Below are 20,534 nucleotides of genomic sequence, written 5' to 3'. Positions count from 1 at the left end.
AGGGCCAATCACCTCTGCTTTCTTTGTCATGTAGCTTGCCACGCACACTCTCAGTGCCACAAGGCCCTGAGCACAGCTGTTGGAGTCCCTACAGTAATCATGGCTCAGCTCACGGAAAACTAGTAGACTTGCATGTAGAAGGGGAGAGTTTTTGGCCTTTCGTAGTCCCCACCAGTGAGAGATGTTGATTTGGAGTCTGTATATAAGTGTTTGTGATGAAATGAGACTGAGAATAGTATCATGATGCAGAACTCAGTGACTTTCCCTATATGATGATTTATTCTATGCCAAGGTGTTAATAGGAGGAGAAGTGGAAGTGAGAGCTATGCTTGACAGTGGGTCAATGGCTTGTACCTTGAGCTCTAGGGTCTTATCTGAGCTGTTGCGTGCAGGAGTGTTAAACTCCATCATTGAGTACTACAGAGGTAGCTTTGGTTGGTTATGGTGGGACGAAGATGAGGCCTTTGGGAGTATGTGAGCTGGAGATGTACGCCTGTAGTTTTGCTGTGTCTACACTGGTGGTTGAGGGCCAGAGTGATGACCTCATCTTGGGCAGAAATCTCCTAAAGCACTTAATTCGCCACCTGAAGACTAATGGAGATTTCTGGAAGAGGGTTTATACTCCTGTGTGTGACGGTGGTGAGGAGAGCAAGCTAATCAACATGATGGTTATGTGGAGAGATGGAGAGACAGTGTACCTGACAAAGTTGAGACTGAAAGGGGCTGTGACTCTAGAGCCTATGCAGGAACACTTAGTCTTAGGCAGACCACGAAACTCAGAATCTATCAGCTGGCAGTGCTGTTCTCATTGAGCCCAGCAGTTCAAGGTCAACACCAAGGTCAATCCTGGTAGGGAGGATGGTAGATATGTTGCGGGGGGATGGGTGGCTCCCTGTTAAAGTGATAAACCCTTCTCAGAAGACATTGAGACGAAACACCACTTTAGCCAATGTCTTTCCTTACATGGATCTAGAGGACTTTTGACTGTGTGAATGATGATTCACCAGCAGCTTTACAGCACCACGTGCAGAGAATGGCTGACATACTCACTGACTGCTAACATGATTTGACTCTGCCTGATGACGGTTCCAACCGAGTTGATGATACTGACGGACCTGACAGTTCAAACAGTCCTGGGGTCTTAGGTTTGACTGATATTGACGTTGACTCCTGTCAAGTGTCTTCTGCTGGTAAGAAGAAACTCATCCAAGAATCTGACCCAGACCGTAACAGTGTAGTGAGTGAGCTAATTGACCAGTCTGCTTACAATATCCGTACTGACCTACCAAACTCGGACCATTCCTTACCTGATCAGTTACGCACTGACTGTGTTGACAGACCCACTATTGCAACAGTACACAACACTGTCACTCTTTATGCAGTTTAAGGTACTCTGGGTCGTATTAGGTAGGAAGATTATTTATACCAGTGTCAAGACTGACTGAGATTATGAATCAGCAGAAAGTTAGCTCTTGAAGGTTAATATGTGAATACAGAGGGTCAATGGTATTGACATCTTTTATTTGTTTTGACATTGTGACCATGATTAGAGGTTACAAGATGGTAATGTGACGAATATGATAAAGTCTCTTATGGTGGTTTCTTTTATTACGTGGTTGTTTTAAAGTAGTTGAGTGTAATTAACATGTAACAGACATTTTTACCTATGAGGGATATTGATCAACCACTTTTCACTCTAATTCTCATGGAGAATAGTATAACAACTGGAATATTTAGTGACTGTTTTAAAGCAGGGTCTGCATCTTCGGTATACGCAGCTTTACCTTTTAGTTTCATCTATTAGGTGGTCAAAATATATTTTTTTATATCCATTTTTTGTAAATATTATTAGATCATCACACAAGATGCAGTGTATCAGAATACATCTCCAAGACCTAGTGCTACAAGTTGGAGTCCGTGTCGATGATTGTACACAACGCAAGAAGAGTACTGTTACATGGACATTAGGCTCTATAGGTCTATGATCTTATCTGGTATATGATTCTCCAAACCCTTACTCTTGTTGGCACAGCGGATGAAGTATTTGACCAGGCTGCTGATCTCCTGCATCTTCTTCTGACGGTTGGCCTGTGTGGTGGCTGACACGTTGGCTTTCCCTGACTGGAGCAGCTCAGTCTCTTTCTGCAGATACTTCTGCAGAAACCTGAAAGAAAGGCAGTGAGAATGCAAACAGTGAGAACGCAAACAGTGGGAACTCAAAGCGATGGACTTACTCAAAAAAATAGTAGCCTTACACGGAATAGTAGCACCTTACACGGAATCCAAACCGGCTGTGCGCGTGTGTCATCATGCGCTATCGTGCATAAATATATTTTGTCCCCCTACATCAAACGCGATCACAACACGCAGGTTAAAATATCAAAACAAACATTGAACCAATTACATTAATTTGGACAGGTCGAAAAGCATTAAACATTTATGGCAATTTAGCTAGTTAGCTTGCACTTGCTAGCTATTTTGTCCTATTTAGCTAGCTAGCTGTTGCTAGCTAATTTGTCCTGGGATATAAACATTGAGTTGTTATTTTACCTGAAATGCACAAGGTCTTCTACTCCGACAATTAATCCACACATAAAACGGTCAACCGAATCGTTTCTAGTTATCTCTCCTCCTTCCAGGCTTTTCAATCGTTGAACTTATATGGTTATTGGCATCTAAACTTTCATAGTATTACCATGATGACCGGCAAAACAGTTCGTCTTTCAATCACCCACGTGGGTATAACCAATGAGGAGATGGTACCTGCTTCTATAAACCAATGAAGAGATGGGAGAGGCAGGACTTGCAGCGCGATCTGCGTCAGAAATAGAACTGATTTCTATTTTAGCCCTTGGCAAACAGACACGCGCGAGCAGTGTGGATGCAATAATTGAATAACATGAATTTCTACATTGATTTTGCAATGCTCACGTCGCGTGCGTGAGCGGTGTGGTCAGCCTATTAGTCCCCAATTAGTGGGAATTGTGTAATACACAGTGTAGGAAGCAATAGTACCTGAAGACTGCATTCCAGGTGAGCTGCTTGGAACTTTTAGCAGCTCTGGTTCCAGAAATGCGATCCAGCTCCTCCACTGTGTCAGGAGACCGGATGAGCTGTCTGAAGCGATCAGCCTCTTTCTGGATACAAGAACAGAATGTTCCGTGTACAGATGTTGAAATAGGCCTATTGATTCAATGCACTGATTTTATGAGTGACATAAATTACCTTTCTCTCCGTTGCTTTGTCATTCTCTAAACCTCTGCAGCAGACAAGCAGCTCGTGAAGGACCAAGCTCATGATGCTCTAGGGTCGTGTATCAGGTTCCATCAACAGATTTGGGGGGGCATGCATCTCTAAAAACAAATGATAATGACATGTATGAAGCATGATGTTAATGACAAGTTTGACAAATTAAACAGACATGAAGCATTGATCAAACAAAAGTGTCAACAATTTCATCGCTTTGGAAAGAGTGTAGCAAGCCTAGCTTCATAACAAATCATACTAATTCACAATTAATACTCCTGGTTGATGAAAAATAGCTAGCTAGCTAACTAGCAAGCTAAAGCTGCTGCAGTTAGCTTGCAATAATAGCAAGCATGGTATTGAATTCACACATAACACCAAAATAATCAATTTTAAAAGATGTCAAACCCATCACATTTGATAGTGATGCTCGGTTATTTCATACCTTGATGTTTATTCTCCTCATATAAAGTGAAACTTCCACCAAAGATAGAAGGGATTTTGACATGTTGACGTGCGCACGCTGCAAAACCGCGCCCCCCCACGGTTGAAAAATATATCACAACCGGGTCACAGAGAAATCGCACAAGTGTCTAGTTTTTCTGGTGGTGGCAAAAGTGAGTCCATTGACTGTAATAATAATCCAGCAAAAGAAACTCCAATGACAAACTGACATCAGTTTATATGTAACTTCGTGGAAGTAACTTGAAATTTGCTAAAAAACTGAAAGTGGACACTCACCATTTAAACACCATTTCCCATAATGCACATCCGCTAAATATTATGGAAATTCCGGGTTACGTGTGCTCGAGTTCCCCGCCTTTTCACAACTCGTAGGACGTTGCTTACACAACTCACTGGATGTTTTGACAAATGTACTTGCTTTATTCGAGATTAAATGTATTCTTACCTGATTTGACAGAGAATGTAATTTGTAATTGTTGCAATAATTCGACATTGCAGCCATGTTGCTTCCGTCTGACATGGCGCGTCTCGTTTTAGGTAAATCTGAACTGGGTCCTGTTTGTGTTGCTAGTTAACCTAACAACTGAAAGTTAGCGAGCTATGGCAGTAGCATGAAGCTAACTAATGTTAGATTGCTATCCTGCTGATGATATTGCAAGGAGGGCTGCACTGTAGCAAGCAAAAATCTAGATGATTTTGACAAGCTGAGCCTCCAATTCAGATACTCTCTTGTACACTGTTTTTACAGGATACCTGCAACAAGAGGGACTGTGTAATACAAGCCAGGCATTCATTCGCGAAAGCCCCAATTTGAAGGAGTACGCAGAACACAGCTCAGATGATGGAACTATTCCTGCTTGTGTGTTTGTAAGTATGTTGTCAGTTCAGACTGCATATAGCTGTGTTCAACTCTGTCATTGTAATGACAATATCTAGCTACAGTAAATTCTTTAGTAGATTACTTAGCTAGGTAGCTAATCCATGTGTACTCCCATTGCAGTCCCTCTTCGGGAAAAACCTGACAACCATTTTGAATGAATATGTTGCTGTCAAAGCTAAAGGTAAGCGTAACTTCTGACCTCTACCACTTAAAGTAAATGAGTACAGGACTTTCAAGTATTGTATTATTGGTTGTCACCCCCCCCCCCCTGCTATTTCTGCTTAGAGACCAGTGAAGAGACTCAGATACCTGTCATGATGACATCATTGTGGAAAAAGCTTGATTTCACACTCAATCAAATAAAGTAAGAAACTCACCAACAGATTGCTGTTTGATGGTGTCACTCAGTCATAGTGCACTTACTGACGTCTTCAATTCAACTTCTTTCTTTCCTTAGGTCTATGCAGAACTCCCCAGCTGTTAGCCAGAATCAAAGACGTAAGTGCTTTATTAAATATTCTTGCAAGTTAAATGGTTATGATCTTAGTACGACCTATGAACTTGGATTTTATTGTCTCTTTATAATGTTGTGTGGCTCAAACAGTCATGCAGAACTCCATGGCTGTATGGCAGGAGTCCCTTACATTCAGCCGTGGGATGTTTTTTTCCCCTTGAGCCGGAGCGGACTTGGAACATAGTAAATAATCATTTGGAGTGGCTGTGGTTCCAGATTTTCTGGAGTCAGACTTGCTTTTGCAAAAAATACAAAGATTTCTGCGCATGCAGGATCCACTAGCCTACCTCCTTTCAGTTCCTGCTCAGTCATTCATGACGCTGCCACTTGTTCACAAAACAGCAGTCAATAGCGATTTAATGCTCTTTTTCATGGTCATCGCAAACATTGACTAAACAGGAGGCAGACTGCTGGCTATATGGCAGCATAACTATAAAGGTTACATCACACAAAAAGCTAATTGTTGTGTACACTGCAAATTGACCGTAAGAATCCTAAAACAGGTATTTGAGAAAAACGTAATAATTTTCAGCCTTCATTACATTGGTATACGATCCAATATTCCTCCTTATTTATGTGTGGGAATACAAATTTCCTGTTGACTTTACAATCTTTTATGTCCAAGCAATTATATATTTTCTGCTCAGAAAACATGATGGGCCGAATGAATTCACCCACTGGCCGTCCTATTGTGGAACCCTGCTGTATGACATGATTCATAAACCTATTTCCTCTGCAGTCCGCACACGTAATGGAATCGTGAACATGAGGGGGCGACAGAAAGCCTTGTCATCAACCCAGTCCCCCAGCTCTGCGTTTCTGTCATCGTCAGCCCCTCTGTTGGCCCAGGGCTTTTCCAGCCCCCTCGATACCCCTCAGAGCATCTTGGGACACTCAACCCCAGTCTGCTACAGCTCCCAGCTGACCAGACCCTCCCCCATCTGCAGCACATCGCCCCAGATCCAAGATGGAGGACGTCTACTCATCAATGTGAACCGTAAGTAAACACGTCAATGAGCAGCAGTGTACTGGGGAAGGTTGTTACAGTAGGTGTATGTCTATCACATCTCATTTTAACCATCGATTACTGTAAATATTATGGACATTAATACCAACTTGTAGGAAAAGTTGTCAATAAAGCTTCATTGAATAATCAAAAAAATAATAATTTATTACAGGAGAGTCACCTTTGCAAATAATGGTTCCAGACAACCGGTTAACACCAGGACCATTATCCCCAGGGCGTCGGAAATGGTGAGATAGTCGTTGTCATCCATTTGTAGGTTCTAAAAATTCTTCTTACCCGTGTGTAGATTCTAGTGGTGTAACGATTCAACTATACACATTGGTCCATTATTAAAATGTTTAAAGATAAAACTGTATCAGTCCGTGGACCCCAAATAAGCCAAATATAGCATGCATCGGTCAGAAAATGTATTTAAACATTACGAATTGGCGGGTCACACTTTTTTTTTGTTGCTCATATTACATTGTTTCTAACTTCGGGAAATACCTCTCATTTTTGTTGACAACAAATGCATCCTCTCCTTGTAGATCAATGACTCAACACAGTTACAGTGCCTTCGGAAAGTATTCAAACCCCTTGACTTATTCCACCTTTTTGTTACAGCCTGAATTCAAAATGGAAAAAAATTGTTTGTCTCACCCATGAATACACAATGCCCTATAATGACAAAGTGAAAACATGTTTTAAGAATGTTTGCAAATTTACTGAAAATGGAAAACATAGAGCTCATTTACAAAAGTATTCACACCCCTGAGTCAATCTTTGGCGGCCATTACATTTTTGAGTTGTCTTGGGTAGGTCTGTATCAGCTTTGGACATCTGGATTGGGGGATTTTCTCCCATGCTTTCCTGCAGATTTTCTCATGCTCTTAAATTAGATGGGGCATGGTGGTGAACAGCAATCTTCAAGTCATTCCACAGATTTTCAATGGGATTCAAGTTTGGGCTTTGGCTGGGTGACTCGAGGACTTTCACATTCTTGTTCTGAAGCCATTCCCATGTTGCTTTTGCTGTATGCTTGGGGTCATTGTCCTGAACGTAAATCTTCGCCCCCAGTCTGAGGTAGAGTCTGCGTAGTTCCATATTTTATCCATTTCCCAATGATTGAGACCACTGCTCTTGAAAACTTTCAACATTCTTGAAATTGCTTTATTCCTTTCCTCAGATAGAATTGTGATGAGGAATATATCTCGGAAATCTACTGACAGTTCCTTGGACTTCATTTATGCTCTGACATGGACTGTGGGACCTTATATAGACAGGTCTTTCTTTCTAAATCATGCCCAAACAATTGAATTGTCCACAAGTGGACTCCAATAAAGTTGTAGTGACATCTCGAGGATGATCAAAGGAAATTGGATGTACCTCTGAGCTCAATTTGGAGTGTCATAGCAAAGGGATGTGAATACTTATGTAAATGAATGATTCTGTATTTCATTTTCAATAAATTAGAAAACATTTCTAAAAACATTGTTTCACTTTGTCATTATGGAATATTATGTGTAGATGACTGATAGGAACATTTAATGTACTCCGTTTTGAATTCAGGCTGTAACACAACAAAATGTGGAATAAGTCAAGGGGTATGACTATTTTGTGAAGGCACTAACTGTGTTGTCAGTCATTGATCTACAAGCCATTTTGAATGCCGAACAACCCCAGGCAATATCAGTAGCCTAGTCAAACTGCGCACTGTGCCCAGTTTCGTGCACATCTGCGCAGCACCTTCAGCATTCAAATACTACAATGGCTTGCGTGATATTAGGCTTTATTGGTTGAGTGACAACCTATGTAATTTGCTAGGTTATTGTTATCTGCACTGTTGAAAATGTTTGTTTTTTTAAGCTACCAGAGACGCAACTCTCATCTGGCTATATCTGCTGAATGGGGTTGACAATAGATTTGATTTGGATTGTTCAGTTTTACCATCAGCAATAGTTTGGGTAGTTTTGCTTCAAACAGTCAGTGTATATTGTCGTAAAAAAAATAGTACAGTGCTCCTGGAGCAAATTGTGGTCAAGGGCACATTGACAGACTTTTTTTTTTTTTTACCTTGTCGGCTCAGGTATTCAAACCAGCAACCTTTTGATTACTGGCCCAATGCTATAACCGCTAGGCTACCTGTTGCCCCGATATACAGAGTAAAGTTGATCATTTCATAATGAGGACAGCAATCACTTTTGCGAGACGGACTACATGGCCGATGCGAAAGAAGATAATTCAAAACCATTTGATTTTAAGATGGGGGGGGGGGGTGAAATCCAAAGTTGTTGCTATATATTCATTGGCTATGTCATAGCTAGTTTGTAAATTATAAATATTGATACATTATTAAATTACAATTTAATTAGTGGGTGACGGAGACATGAAAACAGGCTACATTGCTGCCCCCCGCCCCAATCTGGTAGTGGGATGGTAGAAGCCTCCTTTATGATTCCGCTCAGGTGCCTACATAGTACATACACCATAGACATGCATAATTTACTCACCACACACACCGAAGTCAGCTCAGAGAGGCCCAGCCCAGCTCATGAGCTCCCATCAGCAGCAGAATTTGAATGTGTTTCTGCAAGACATGTTAGTGTATGGAATCAAACCTAATTGCACCAACTAGTTTCAGAGTAAAACTTATTGTTCCTGTAATGTTTTGAAGCCCATGTATCTAGATGCGTATCCAATCATCTTGAAAATGAAAGATGCCCATCCCTAGTAGATTGCGTTATGACGAGTAATCTTCCCAGTGACTCCCCCAGGAGGAGAGGTGGGGGCTTCAGTGGATCTGGTGGGACTGGAAGAACCAACATGGCGGCCAGTAGCCTGACAGCTGAGCCCCAGAGTGAAGAGACAGTCACAGAGAATTTCCCTGTGAGTACAAAACAAAGTTAATACTCTGTTTTTCTATAAATATGTTGCATTTGAAAACTCCTAACCTGTTGATTCATTGAATTGTTTATCTTTGCAGCAAATGGTGATACAAAATGCAAGAGAGAGGATTCTAAATGACAAGTCCTTACAAGAGAAGCTTGCTGAAAACATCAACAAAATCCTAGCAAGGTAATAATTAAAGTACATCTTCTTTTGTAACATTTGAACAGTACTGACTAAATTACATTTGGCTGTTGAGTAGATATTTCTTACCTGTACATGTGTTTCTTTCTCTCTACTTGTAGTGATGTCAGTCCTCAGGCTTTAAAGGCATCATGCAGCACCATGGAGCCTGACCAGTCCATAGATGAAATTCTGGGCCTGCAGGTAATGTCATGTTCTCACAGACTTGCTATTCCTAATTTATCCACTTGACCTAAGGGAACATTGTCAGTCTTTAGTGCATAGTGTGGATATGTGATTTCTCCTGACATTTACTCTGTGCAGGGGGAAATCCATATGTCTAATGATGTTATACAAGACATCTTGGAGCAGACAGAGTCCGACCCAGCCTTCCAGGCTCTCTTTGACCTCTTTGATTACGGTAAACATTTTTCAACTTTGCTGACGATTTAATCATGTGCAGGATTTTGTTGCTCCAATGCATGAAGTGGGCCTGTTGATTTAATGTTTGACTAAGGTTATATAAAATCACATTCTTCCACTAAATCTCTTGATTCTTTGCATTAAGGCAAAAGCAAAACCAGTGAGGATATTGAACAAGGAGCTGGGAATGTGAGCAATACCACCACAGAGAATGGTGAGACTGAGACTAGATGTATTGATGGCTCTCCTGAGACTAGAGATTCAGGTATGGACAAAGTCCTCATGATCTGATGGAATAATATACTAAACAATATTGCTGCTTCATCAGAAATCTCTTTCTGACAATGGGATTTTTCTCTCATTTCTCAGGCACTGGGCCTGAAAATTCGACACAAGGGCAAGAAACAACAACTAGAGCGACAAAGTCTAGTCAAGAGCCCAAGAGTAAGAAAACAAGGAAATCTGCACCTCATGTTTCAAGCACTTCAAATGCAACTCCTGGACCCAGTACCAGAGGGTTGAGAAGGGGAGCTAGCTCAACAACTCCTGGACCCAGTACCAGAGGGTCGAGAAGGGGAGCTAGCTCAACAACTCCTGGACCCAGTACCAGAGGGTCGAGAAAGGGAGCTAGCTCAACAACTCCTGGACCCAGTACCAGAGGGTCAAGAAGGGGAGCTAGCTCAACAACTCCTGGACCCAGTACCAGAGGGTCGAGAAGGGGAGCTAGCTCAACTGAACCGTCAGCACATATCGATAAACTTACTGTTGCTGCCTTTTCTGCCGCCAAGGACTCTGATACTGTTGACTCCGGCTCCATCTTTGATCAGGATGGATCAGGCGTGGATATAGATGAGCCTCTGAATACTCCTCCCCTTCACAATATAGCTCTCCCAGATCTCTTTGAGCCAGTCAGACAGGAGAGTGGAACAAATAATCCGGTGTCAGCATGCAATGCAGCTTCATCTGAAACCAGTATGGTCTCTGCTGTCAACATATTGGGCAATGAGAACCCCATGGGGGTTGATGATGGGCAAGTGATGGATAACCAAGCATCACTTCTTAACTCTTCACCTGGCCTGTCTAATTCCATGCCAGCGCTGGCTCAGTCAAACAAGGCTCCCATAGAGGCCTCTAACCTGTCTCACAGGAATATGACCCCTCCCAGCAGTGTAGAAATTTCCCAACCTCTACCACAGACCATACCCTCTATGCCTGTCCCATCAACAGTTAAAACATCAACCACTTCTGCTGCCCCAACCTTCATCCCAAACTCCAACCCCACAGGCAAGGAAGTTGACCCCAGTAAGATTGTAGCCCTGAAGATCATCATCAGTGATGAGCAAGGGGAGCCCTCCTGTGACTCAGCCCTGAACCAGGCTGTGTCCAGCATCACTGGGGACAGGATCCCCACCATCTTCCTCTCCTCCCCCACCAAGTCACCTGCTAAGGCCTCGGCCCTCAGTGGCGCCCCCATGGCTCAGGAGGAGACGGTGCAGGCGGTGACCAGTTTACAGAGGACAGAAGTCCTCCAGCCAGCAGAGACTCCTCTTAGTGAGAAAGCAGGGGAGGTGGCAGCATTGGCAGGGACGTCATCTGCGTTGACACAACCAGGCTACTACATTCAGCTGCCCTTTGATTCAGCCACATCCACTAACAGCTACATCTTAGTGACAGACACAACAGCCACAAACCACCAATCCAACAAGGTGATGTTACCCAGTGGCGCCCCACAGGTACCGACAGTACCCCCAACCTCATATGCTCTGGCCACTCCACCCCGCTATTCCCCTGGTAAGACAGAGTTTAAATACTTAAAGATGCACTATGTAAAAATTCTAATAGTTTGCCTAATTTCAGTTTGTGACAAAACAAGCAAGTATAGTGTAGAGAATCATTGTACCATCTAAACTGCTGTGAAATACATTTTCCATAACTAAAAATATTGTATTTTCAGCTGTTGGAAGCTTGTGTACAAAACCGAAAGTAAGACTCAAACTAAACAGAAAAACAGGAAGCATAGAAATAGTGCACATAACTGATCTACCGCTTCTTAGACTTGCATTCAATCAGATTGACAGATCTATAACACACATTTCTATGTGAATTTGGTCGGGTCGCCCAGAAAGTTACATATTGCAGCTTTAATATTTTGTACTTCATAAAGCTATAGGTAATTTCCATGTAAAAGGACCAATGAGCACCAACATATGAAGTTCACAGTTGCATTTCAAAATGAAGTTTACATTTTCTGACCATTTTCCATCCTAAAAATTAGGAATAAGCAAATGCTTTGATTTCTGGTCAAACAGATGTAAAAGGAGTCTTAGAAAACATCTACCAGAATAACTATTAGAAATACATCAAAACACAATGTTAAAGAAATGACCCCTGCCAACTTATATCAACACTTGTATGTAGTTTTGGAGAAATTGTTCTGCTTTCTGTACATTTAAGAAACATGGCCTTGTGCCTTGAAATTTCATTACCAAAACCCACGTCTTTAAGATCTTTTCTAATTTATCTTCCTCATGAAGAAGGAGGATCATGGAGGTAGACCTATCAATTAGTTATCGTGCTTTTACTGATATCAATTTTGTTCATGAATTAAGTGATTAAAACCTGACTTTCTGAAAAATCTGTAACGGAATGTCTGCTATTAAATTGGTTCTAATTTTCAGAGAAACTCTACGGACACTATGAAAGCTTAACCAAGTTTATTCTTCCCAGAGGATCAATACAGCTGCATTAGACAAAAACATTCTCACACAAGCACTGATATTTAACCCTCCCAGGCTGTCTCCTCCTACACATCTGAACAAACATGGTATCTTTACTAAACTTTTCTTTCTCCCTTAGCGTGACATGACCTCGACCCCCTTCGTCAATAATCCATAGCCCTCTCCCCTTATCAATGCCTGCCACGTCCCTGCATTCAGTACATTCCAAGCTTAATTGCACACACTATATACCTTCCTCCCACAGATAACCATTAACTTCTGGTGTAGACCCTCTAACCTTAAGCACTCAATATTTCAATAGGATACCTGCTATAATGTAAACGTTATACATTACCCTCGCTTCCTCAGTGACATGAATAAGTATATTTCAGATTCTCAGAACCCAACAGCTACAAAGGGGAAATCATAGTAGTCACAAAACACAGTTTGGTTCACAAGTTTGAACAGCACAGCACAGTACAGTAGAGCACAGTAAGGAAAAGTAGAGTATAGTTCAGTGCTGTACTGAGCTCTACTGTGCTGTGCTTTGATGTCCAAACTTGTGAAACATAGACGTCTATTATTGGTTCAGATTTGGACCAACCAAATTTGGTCTTGTTTGGGGACTTATTAAAAATAATAGCCAGTGTGGAGAACAATACCCAAATATGCAAAGGAGGATGTGGCATTACACCTTTGTGTACCTATTTAGGATACATCACCATGAATGGAATGGTATTCATAATTGCGCATTTCTGTGTAGTAGAGATCAGGGATCCATGATGAAATTCTGTTACTGCAATTATGTTACAGGGTGTAAATCCACTTCAATTACTTTAGTTCAATAGCCAAAATATATAAATTACATAGTTGACGCATCATTCTTTCTGCAGTCATCGTTAAATCTTAATATATTTAAAACGTGGACACTTTTTTACCCCAAATTCTGTTAACAAACTTTGCATCTGCCCAGTTCTTCCAGTAAATGTTCTGTATTTTTTTATTCTGTGTAAATTGTTAAAAGTAGTACTTGTGCATGAAGTTGTAAGGTTTGTTCAACTTTGAAATCAATAACTTTTGTTTGTCATACTTAAGTCTCAATGCAACTCCCTTACTGTGGAATTACCCATTAGTCATCACTCATTTAATTTGCCATGCTGTTTTGCTGGAGGGAAATGTCTAACCAGTTTATCCTTCCAGGATCTAGACTCATTATATCTTCACCAGTTCAGCCCATGCTGCAACACATGGTGGTTCCTGTATCTGTTGTTGGGCAGAATAATGCAGGACAGTTCTCAATAGTTCCTAATCAGGTAAGCACTCCTTTTCATTGTATAAATGATAATAAATCAAAATAAAAACGGTTTTACATATTTGCATTTAATCTCTTTTCTTTAACTGATAGGCTACCTTAGCTACAGTAACATGTACATCTAGTGATCATTTGTCTGGTACAGTTGATAGCCATGCCTAGCCCAGTTTCAGCAAAGCAGCCAGCAGCAGTGAAAACCAAGCCTAAACTGGCACCCAAGGACACCACAGTCTCAGGTAAGGATTAGTGTTCAGTTATATATAATGTCATTGTCTGTTTACTGTTGTTTTGTTCACAAATGTTGTTGCTTGCGTGTGCATTTCAGACAAAATGGGAGCTTCTGGATCAAATATGATTACAAAGCAGGTTCAGGGGCAATCCTCTGAAAGCACAGGGCAGCAGAAGGTAGCAGTTGGCTTGAGTCCCAGCCATAGAAGGATGCTTTGCTTTGATGGGTCTTCTAGTATAACTGCCACTCAGACCAGAAAAACTGCTTTCTCCTCCAAAGCAACACCTACTCCTGTATTGCCTTCTGTCCAACAGTTGGAGAAAGAGAGAACTAAATTGGCCTCAGCAAATTCTGCTATCTTGGGTAGCAGCAGGCCAAAAAGGAGAATAGAGACTGTAAGATGCACAGACAACACTCAGACATCATGGACCGGAACAGAGACCGAGAAATCCTCCACTGACCAAAATCAGAAAGAAGCTGTGAAAAAGACCCCTTCAAAGAGGGACGCAGATCAAAATGCTAGAGGTCAAACTGCAAGTACCAGTAGATTTCAGAGTGCTGGTATCAGTAAGACTGATGCCTCACAGTCAGAGTCCAGAAAGAGATCGCAATCAGCAGACCAGAAGGATGATGCTGGAACAGAATCTAAGGATGCCCAGAGCTCCAGGTCTTCTTCCTCTGATCACAGACTGAGATCAGGGAGCAGGAAAGAAAAGGAGGACACAAGTAGACAAGAGTCTACTGAAAAATCTCCTGCCAAGGAGTGGGAGGGACGGACCGAGAAAATTACATCTTCTCAGGACCCCCCTCATGTCACTGCCAATAAGGAGAATGAGCTGGAGGGAGGCAGGCGAGAGCAGCAGCCCACACCAGCACCAAGAGAGTTCAGCCAGGCCCCAGTGGGCTCACAAACCCCTGTCCCCCAGGCTAGCTCCAGCAAAACCCCCTCCAAGACCAGCCCGCTGACCAAGCAGGCGGCCGAAATGCTCCACGACATCCAGGGTCTAAACCCTCCCTCCACCCCTTCTAAGAGGCCAGGCATGGGCTGTCCGGACCTGCCTCTTCCTCTGACCCCTGGCCGTCTCCAGGAAACTCTAGACTGCCCCAGGACCCCTGCACGTCAGAGGCTAGGCAGGGATGGAGAGGGCACCCCCAGGCCCCTGGTCCCTCCCGTCACCCCGGACCTTCCCTCCTGCAGCCCAGCCAGTGAGGCAGGGAGTGAAAACAGCATCAACATGGCGGCCCACACACTGATGATCCTATCCCGAGCTGCCATCGCCAGGACAGGCACCCCACTGAAAGACAGCTTGCGCCAGGAGGGGACTGGAACAGTGGCCACTGTAGCTGCCAAGAGCAAGAAGCGCAAGCAGCCCGAGCCCCTGGCCAGCCTGCCAGCAAAGAAAGATCTTTCCGGTTCATCTGGTAGTAAGAAGAAGGCAGAGGTGTGCAAAACATACAAAATGTTCTGTTCAAGCTATGTATCCTAATTAAGGTTAAAAATTGAATGTAATTGCATCTACCCAATCGTAGATATTTGACATAATGACCGTGAATTAAATGTAAACTGTTTTCTGTTTGCTTGTATAGTGAGAAAGCACATTAAAATGACTGCGTCTCTATTATTATTTGTTTCTCCTCAGAAACAACGGAAACTAATGGATTCCTTCCCTGATGACTTGGATGTGGATAAGTTCCTGTCTTCACTGCATTATGATGAGTGATGGGTTGAGTTATAGCAGTTTGAGTGAGATGGGAATCTCCAAACACTACCTACCTACTCTCCAGGAATAGAACAAGCCATGATTTAGTGTCACGGTGCCTATGGTTAACCCATCATGCCTTTTAGGAGTTAGGCATCTGTGGTCTAGTGGAGCATGTCCTCAGATTAGATTTGTTCTTTGTACTGTCTGCTTGTAGGGTGTGTCCTATACCCTTGGACCTAACTAATTATACATGTGATGTATGAACTGTATAGTAATTATTGTAGAAATGCTAGATAGAGAGCACTTTGATTCCATGCAAGGACTGTAATGTTAAGAATGGTTTCCCAATCTTGTATCAATAATTAAGAAAACAACCCTTTCCTTGGTCAATGTTTGACTGTGTCTAACTTTTAAATGATCCATCTTGTACACTATGGCAGCCCAATTCTGATCTTTATTTCACTAATTGGTCTTTTCACCAATCACATCAGATCTTTTCATATTGGCCCTTTTTCAGAGCTGGTCTGATGGGTCAAAAGACCAATTCGTGGGGGGAAAAAATCAGAATTGGGCTGAATGTGTAGATGCAGACTTGGTGTTGTGTGTGTGTGTAAAGTATGTTTCCTTCACTAGTGATTTTATATTAAACTAAAATTAAGAATCTTTAAGTAATCATGATCTTTTTCTAGAAAAATCGAGTTCCATTTAATATCGTCTCTGTGCAGGTAAAAACTGGCCGCTTTTCTGTCCAAAGCATCGTGATTAGAATAGCCTAACACTATAACCATTTTATTCACTTGGGTAAATGACTACTATATAGTTATAGTAGGCTTACAGTTAGTCGGAAGTTTACATACTTAGGTTGGAGTCATTAAAACTCTTTTCAACCACTAATTTCTTGTTAACAAACTATAGTTTTGGCAAGTCAATTATTTAACTTACAGTGATGCAGTGAATTGTATCACCAGTGGCTCAGAAGTTTACATCCACTAAGTTGACTGTGCCTTTACTCAGCTTGGAAAATTCCAGAAAATTGTCATGGCTTTAGAAGCTTCTGATAGGCAAATTGATGTCAATTTGAGGTATACCTGTGGATGTATTTCAAGGCCTACCTTCAAACTCAATGCCTCTTTGCTTGCCATCATGGGAAAATCAAAAGAAATCAGCTAAGACCTCATGGGGGGAAATGTAGCCCTCCACAAGTCTGGTTCATCTTTGGGAGCAATTTCCAAATGCCTTAACGTACCAAGTTCATCTTTACAAACTATAGCATGCAAGTATAAAAACCATGGGACCGCGCAGGCATCATACCGCTCAGAAAGGAGACGCGTTCTGTCTCCTAGAGATGAAAGTACTTGTGCGAAAAGTGCAAATCATTCCCAGAACAACAGTAAAGGACCTTGTGAACGGGTACAAAAGTATCTATATCCACAGTAAAATGAGTCCTATATCGACATATCCTGAAAGGCCGCTCAGCAAGGAAAAAGCCACTGCTCCAAAACCGACATTAAAAAGCCAGACTAATGTTTGCAACTGCACATGGGGACAGATATTGTACTTTTTGGAGAAGTCTGATGAAAGAAAAATAGAACTGTTTGGCCATAATGACCATTGTTATGTTTGGAGGAAAAAGGGGGACGCTTGCAAGCCGAAGAACACCATCCCAACAGTGAAGCACGGGGGTGGCAGCATCATGTGGACGTGTTTTGCTGCAGGAGGGACTGGTGCACTTCACAAAATAGATGGCATCATGAGGTGGGAAAATTGTGTGGATATATATTGAAGCAAATGGGTCTTCCAAATGGACAATGACCCCAAACATACTTCCAAAGTTGTGGCAAAATGGCTTAAGGACAACAAAATCAAGGTATTGGAGTGGCCATCACAAAGCCCTGACCTTAATCCTATAGAAAATTTGTTGGCAGAGCTGAAAACGTGTGAGCAAGGAGGCCTACAAACCTGACTCAGTTACACCAGCTCTTGTCAGGAGGGATGGGCCTAAATTCACCCAACTTATTGTGGAAGGCTACCCGCAACGTTTCACCCAAGTTAAACAATTTAAAGGCAATTGAGTGTATGTCAACTTCTGACCCACTGGGAATGTGATGAAAGAAATTAAAGCTGAAATAAATAATTCGCTCTACTATTATTCTGATATTTCACATTCTTAAAACAACGTGGTGATTCTAACTGACCTAAGACAGGGAATTTTTACTAGGATTGAATGTCAGGAATTGTGAAAAACGTGAGTTTAAATGTATTTGGCTAAGGTGTATGTAAACTTCCGACTTCAACTGTATATCTCACTGTGATCGAAGAATCTCCACTGCCACTAATCTTAGTTTAACAATTCTACACTTAGCCAAGGTAAGAAATTCAAGCATGTTAAAGGACAACTGCCCCCCAAAATGATATTTTGGCATTCGTTTCGTCCATTGATATAGTCCTACAATGTTTTGAATGTCAGCAATCAAGTTTAAGGTATGGAACTTGGTCCGTATGATGTGGCAAGGTAAGCAACTCCAGTGTATATTTGGCCTTGTGTTTTCGGTTATTGTCCTGCTGAAGGGTGAATTTGTCTCCCAGTGTCTGTTGGAAAGTAGACTGAACCAGGTTTTCCTCTCGGATTTTGCATGTGCTTAGCTCTATTCAGTTTCTTTTCACCCCCCCAAAAAATGACCCTGTCCTTGCAGATGACAAGCAAAACCATAACATGATGCACCACCACCATGCTTGAAAAGATGAAGTGTTACTCAGTGATGTGTTGGATTTGCCCCAAACAACACTTTGCATTCAGGACATAAAGTTGATTTATTTGCCACATTTTTTGTAATTTTACTTTAGTGCCTTATTGGAATATTTTTATTCTGTACAGGCTTCCTTATTTTCACTCTGTCATTTAGGTTAGTATTGTGGAGTAACTACAATGCTTTTGATCCATCCTTAGTTTTCTATCACCACCATAGTGAGATCCCTAAGCGGTTTCCTAAGCGGTTTCCTCTCCAGCAACTCAGTTAGGAAGGATGCCTGTATCTTTGTAGTGACTGGGTGTATTGATACACCATCCAAAGTGTAATTAATATATTCACCTTGCTGAAAGGGATATTCAATGTCTGCTTTTTTAAAATTATTAATTTACCCATCTACCAATATGTGCCCTTCTTTGTGAGGCATTGGAAAACCTCCCTGGTATTTGTGGTTGACTCTATTTAATTCACTGCTCGACTGAGGGACCTTACAGATAATTGTATGTGTGGGGTACAGAGAGGCAGTAGTCATTCAAAAATCATGTTAAACTAATTGCACACACACAGTGAGCATGCAACTTATGTGACTTAAGCACATTTTTTCTCTTAAACTTATTTAGGATTGCCATAAAGTGGTTGAATACTTTTTTTTTTTTCACTTGTAAAAATGTCTAAACATAATTCCACTTTGACATTATCAGGTATTGTGTGTGAGCCAGTGGCACAATCTCAATTTAATCCATTTTAAATTCAGGCTGTAACACAGCGAAGTGTGAAAAAGTCAAGGGGTGTGAATAGTCTGAAGTTACTGTATGTACATATAGATAGGGATAAAGTGACTAGACAACAGGAAAGATGATAAACCGTACCAGCACTGTATGTGAAGAGTCAGCGCAAAATGGGTCAATGCAGATAGTAGGGGTAGCTACACTATATATACAAAAGTATGTGGACACCCCTTTAAATTAGTGGATTCTGGTATTTCAGCCACACCCGTTGCTGACAGGTGTATAAAATCGAGCACACAGCCATGCAATCGCCATAGACAAACACTGGCAGTAGAATTACCTTACTGAAGAGCTCCATGCTTTTCAACGTGGCACCGTCATAGGATGCCACCTTTCCAGCAAGTCAGTTGGTCAATTTCTGCCCTGCTTGAGCTGCCCCGGTCAACTGTAAGTGCTGTTATTGTGAAGTGGAAACTTCTAGGAGCAATAACCGCTCAGTTGGGAAGTGGTAGACCACGCAAATTCACAGAATGGGCCTGCAGAGTGCTGTAGCATGTAAAAATTGTCAGTCATTGGTTGCCAAACTCACTAACGAGTTCCAAACTGCCTCTGGAAGCAACATCAGCACAATAACTGTTGTTTGGGAACGTCATGAACTGGGTTTCCATGGCCGAGCAGCCACACACGCCTAAGATCACCATGCGCAATGTCAAGCGTCAGCTGGAGTGGTGTAAAAACTCACCGCCACTGGACTATGGAGCAGTGAAAACGCGTTCTCTGGAGTGATGAATCACGCTTCACCATCTGGCAGGCCAACGGACAAATCTGGGTTTGGTGGATGCCAGGAGAATGCTACCTGCCCCAATGCATAGTGCCAACTGTAAACTTTGGTGGTGGAGGAATAATTGTCTGGGGCTGTTTTTCATGGTTCAGTCTAGGCCCCTTAGTTCCAGTGACGTGAAATCTTAATGTTACAGCACACAATGACATTCTAGACGATTCTGTGCTTCCAACTTTGTGGCAACAGTTCGGGGAAGGCCCTTTCCTGTTTCAGCATGGCAATGCCCCTGTGCACAAAGCGAGTCCCATACAGAAATGGTTTGTCAAGATCTGTGTGACCAACTCCATATTAATGCCCATGATTTTGGAATGAGATGTTCAACGAGCAGGTGTCCACATACTTTTGGTCATGTATTTGGATAACTACTTAAGTCTTATGGCTTGGAGGTAAAAGCTGTTCAGGGTCCTGTTGGTTCCAGACGTGGCGCATCGGTACTGATTACCGTGCGGTAGAGAGAACGGTCTTGGGTGGCTGCAGTCTTGACAATCCTAAACACGTCCTCCGAGCATGTGTAGACCAGCTGGCTGGAGTGTTTACAGACATATTCAATCTCTCCCTATCCTGATATGTTGTCCCTACTTGCTTAAAGGTGTTCACCCTTGTTCCTGTCCCCTAGAAAGTGAAGGTAACTAACCTAAATGACTATCTCCCTGT

At 42.1% G+C, this 20,534-nt stretch overlaps 2 protein-coding genes across 6 annotated transcripts in view; one reads left to right on the top strand and one right to left on the bottom strand.

The window, feature by feature from the left end:
* LOC139382358 (ATM serine/threonine kinase) overlaps positions 1–3,790 on the bottom strand; it is a 45,783-nt gene extending 41,993 nt beyond the window's left edge. For all 4 annotated transcript variants that reach the window (XM_071126336.1, XM_071126337.1, XM_071126338.1 and 1 more), the window contains exons 1-4: positions 3,692–3,790; positions 3,226–3,353; positions 3,016–3,137; positions 2,019–2,164 (exon numbers count right to left, since the gene is read on the bottom strand). In XM_071126336.1, coding sequence (XP_070982437.1) covers positions 2,019–2,164; positions 3,016–3,137; positions 3,226–3,297 — 340 coding nt within the window. In that variant the 5' untranslated portion in view covers positions 3,298–3,353; positions 3,692–3,790. The remainder of the gene's footprint in view (positions 1–2,018; positions 2,165–3,015; positions 3,138–3,225; positions 3,354–3,691) is intronic.
* Positions 3,791–4,055: 265 nt separating this feature from the next.
* Positions 4,056–16,227, top strand: LOC139382731 (protein NPAT-like). 2 transcript variants are annotated; one of them, XM_071126840.1, is made up of 17 exons: positions 4,056–4,248; positions 4,460–4,578; positions 4,712–4,772; positions 4,877–4,955; positions 5,049–5,089; positions 5,845–6,102; positions 6,284–6,359; positions 8,874–8,997; positions 9,095–9,186; positions 9,303–9,384; positions 9,505–9,601; positions 9,749–9,868; positions 9,973–11,394; positions 13,521–13,633; positions 13,778–13,868; positions 13,958–15,303; positions 15,502–16,227. In XM_071126840.1, exons 1-17 carry the CDS (start codon positions 4,212–4,214, stop codon positions 15,580–15,582), a joined length of 4,239 nt encoding a protein of 1,412 aa, XP_070982941.1. In that variant the 5' UTR covers positions 4,056–4,211; the 3' UTR covers positions 15,583–16,227. The 2 variants fall into 2 exon arrangements, with proteins under 2 accessions (XP_070982941.1, XP_070982940.1); XM_071126839.1 differs by having other exon boundaries at positions 4,057–4,248; positions 8,886–8,997.
* The last annotated feature ends 4,307 nt before the right edge of the window (positions 16,228–20,534 follow it).

The sequence above is a fragment of the Oncorhynchus clarkii genome, chromosome 24 (assembly GCF_045791955.1).
Source record: "Oncorhynchus clarkii lewisi isolate Uvic-CL-2024 chromosome 24, UVic_Ocla_1.0, whole genome shotgun sequence".
Taxonomy (NCBI): Eukaryota; Metazoa; Chordata; class Actinopteri; order Salmoniformes; family Salmonidae; genus Oncorhynchus; species Oncorhynchus clarkii.
This window is presented reverse-complemented; position numbering and strand designations above follow the sequence as displayed.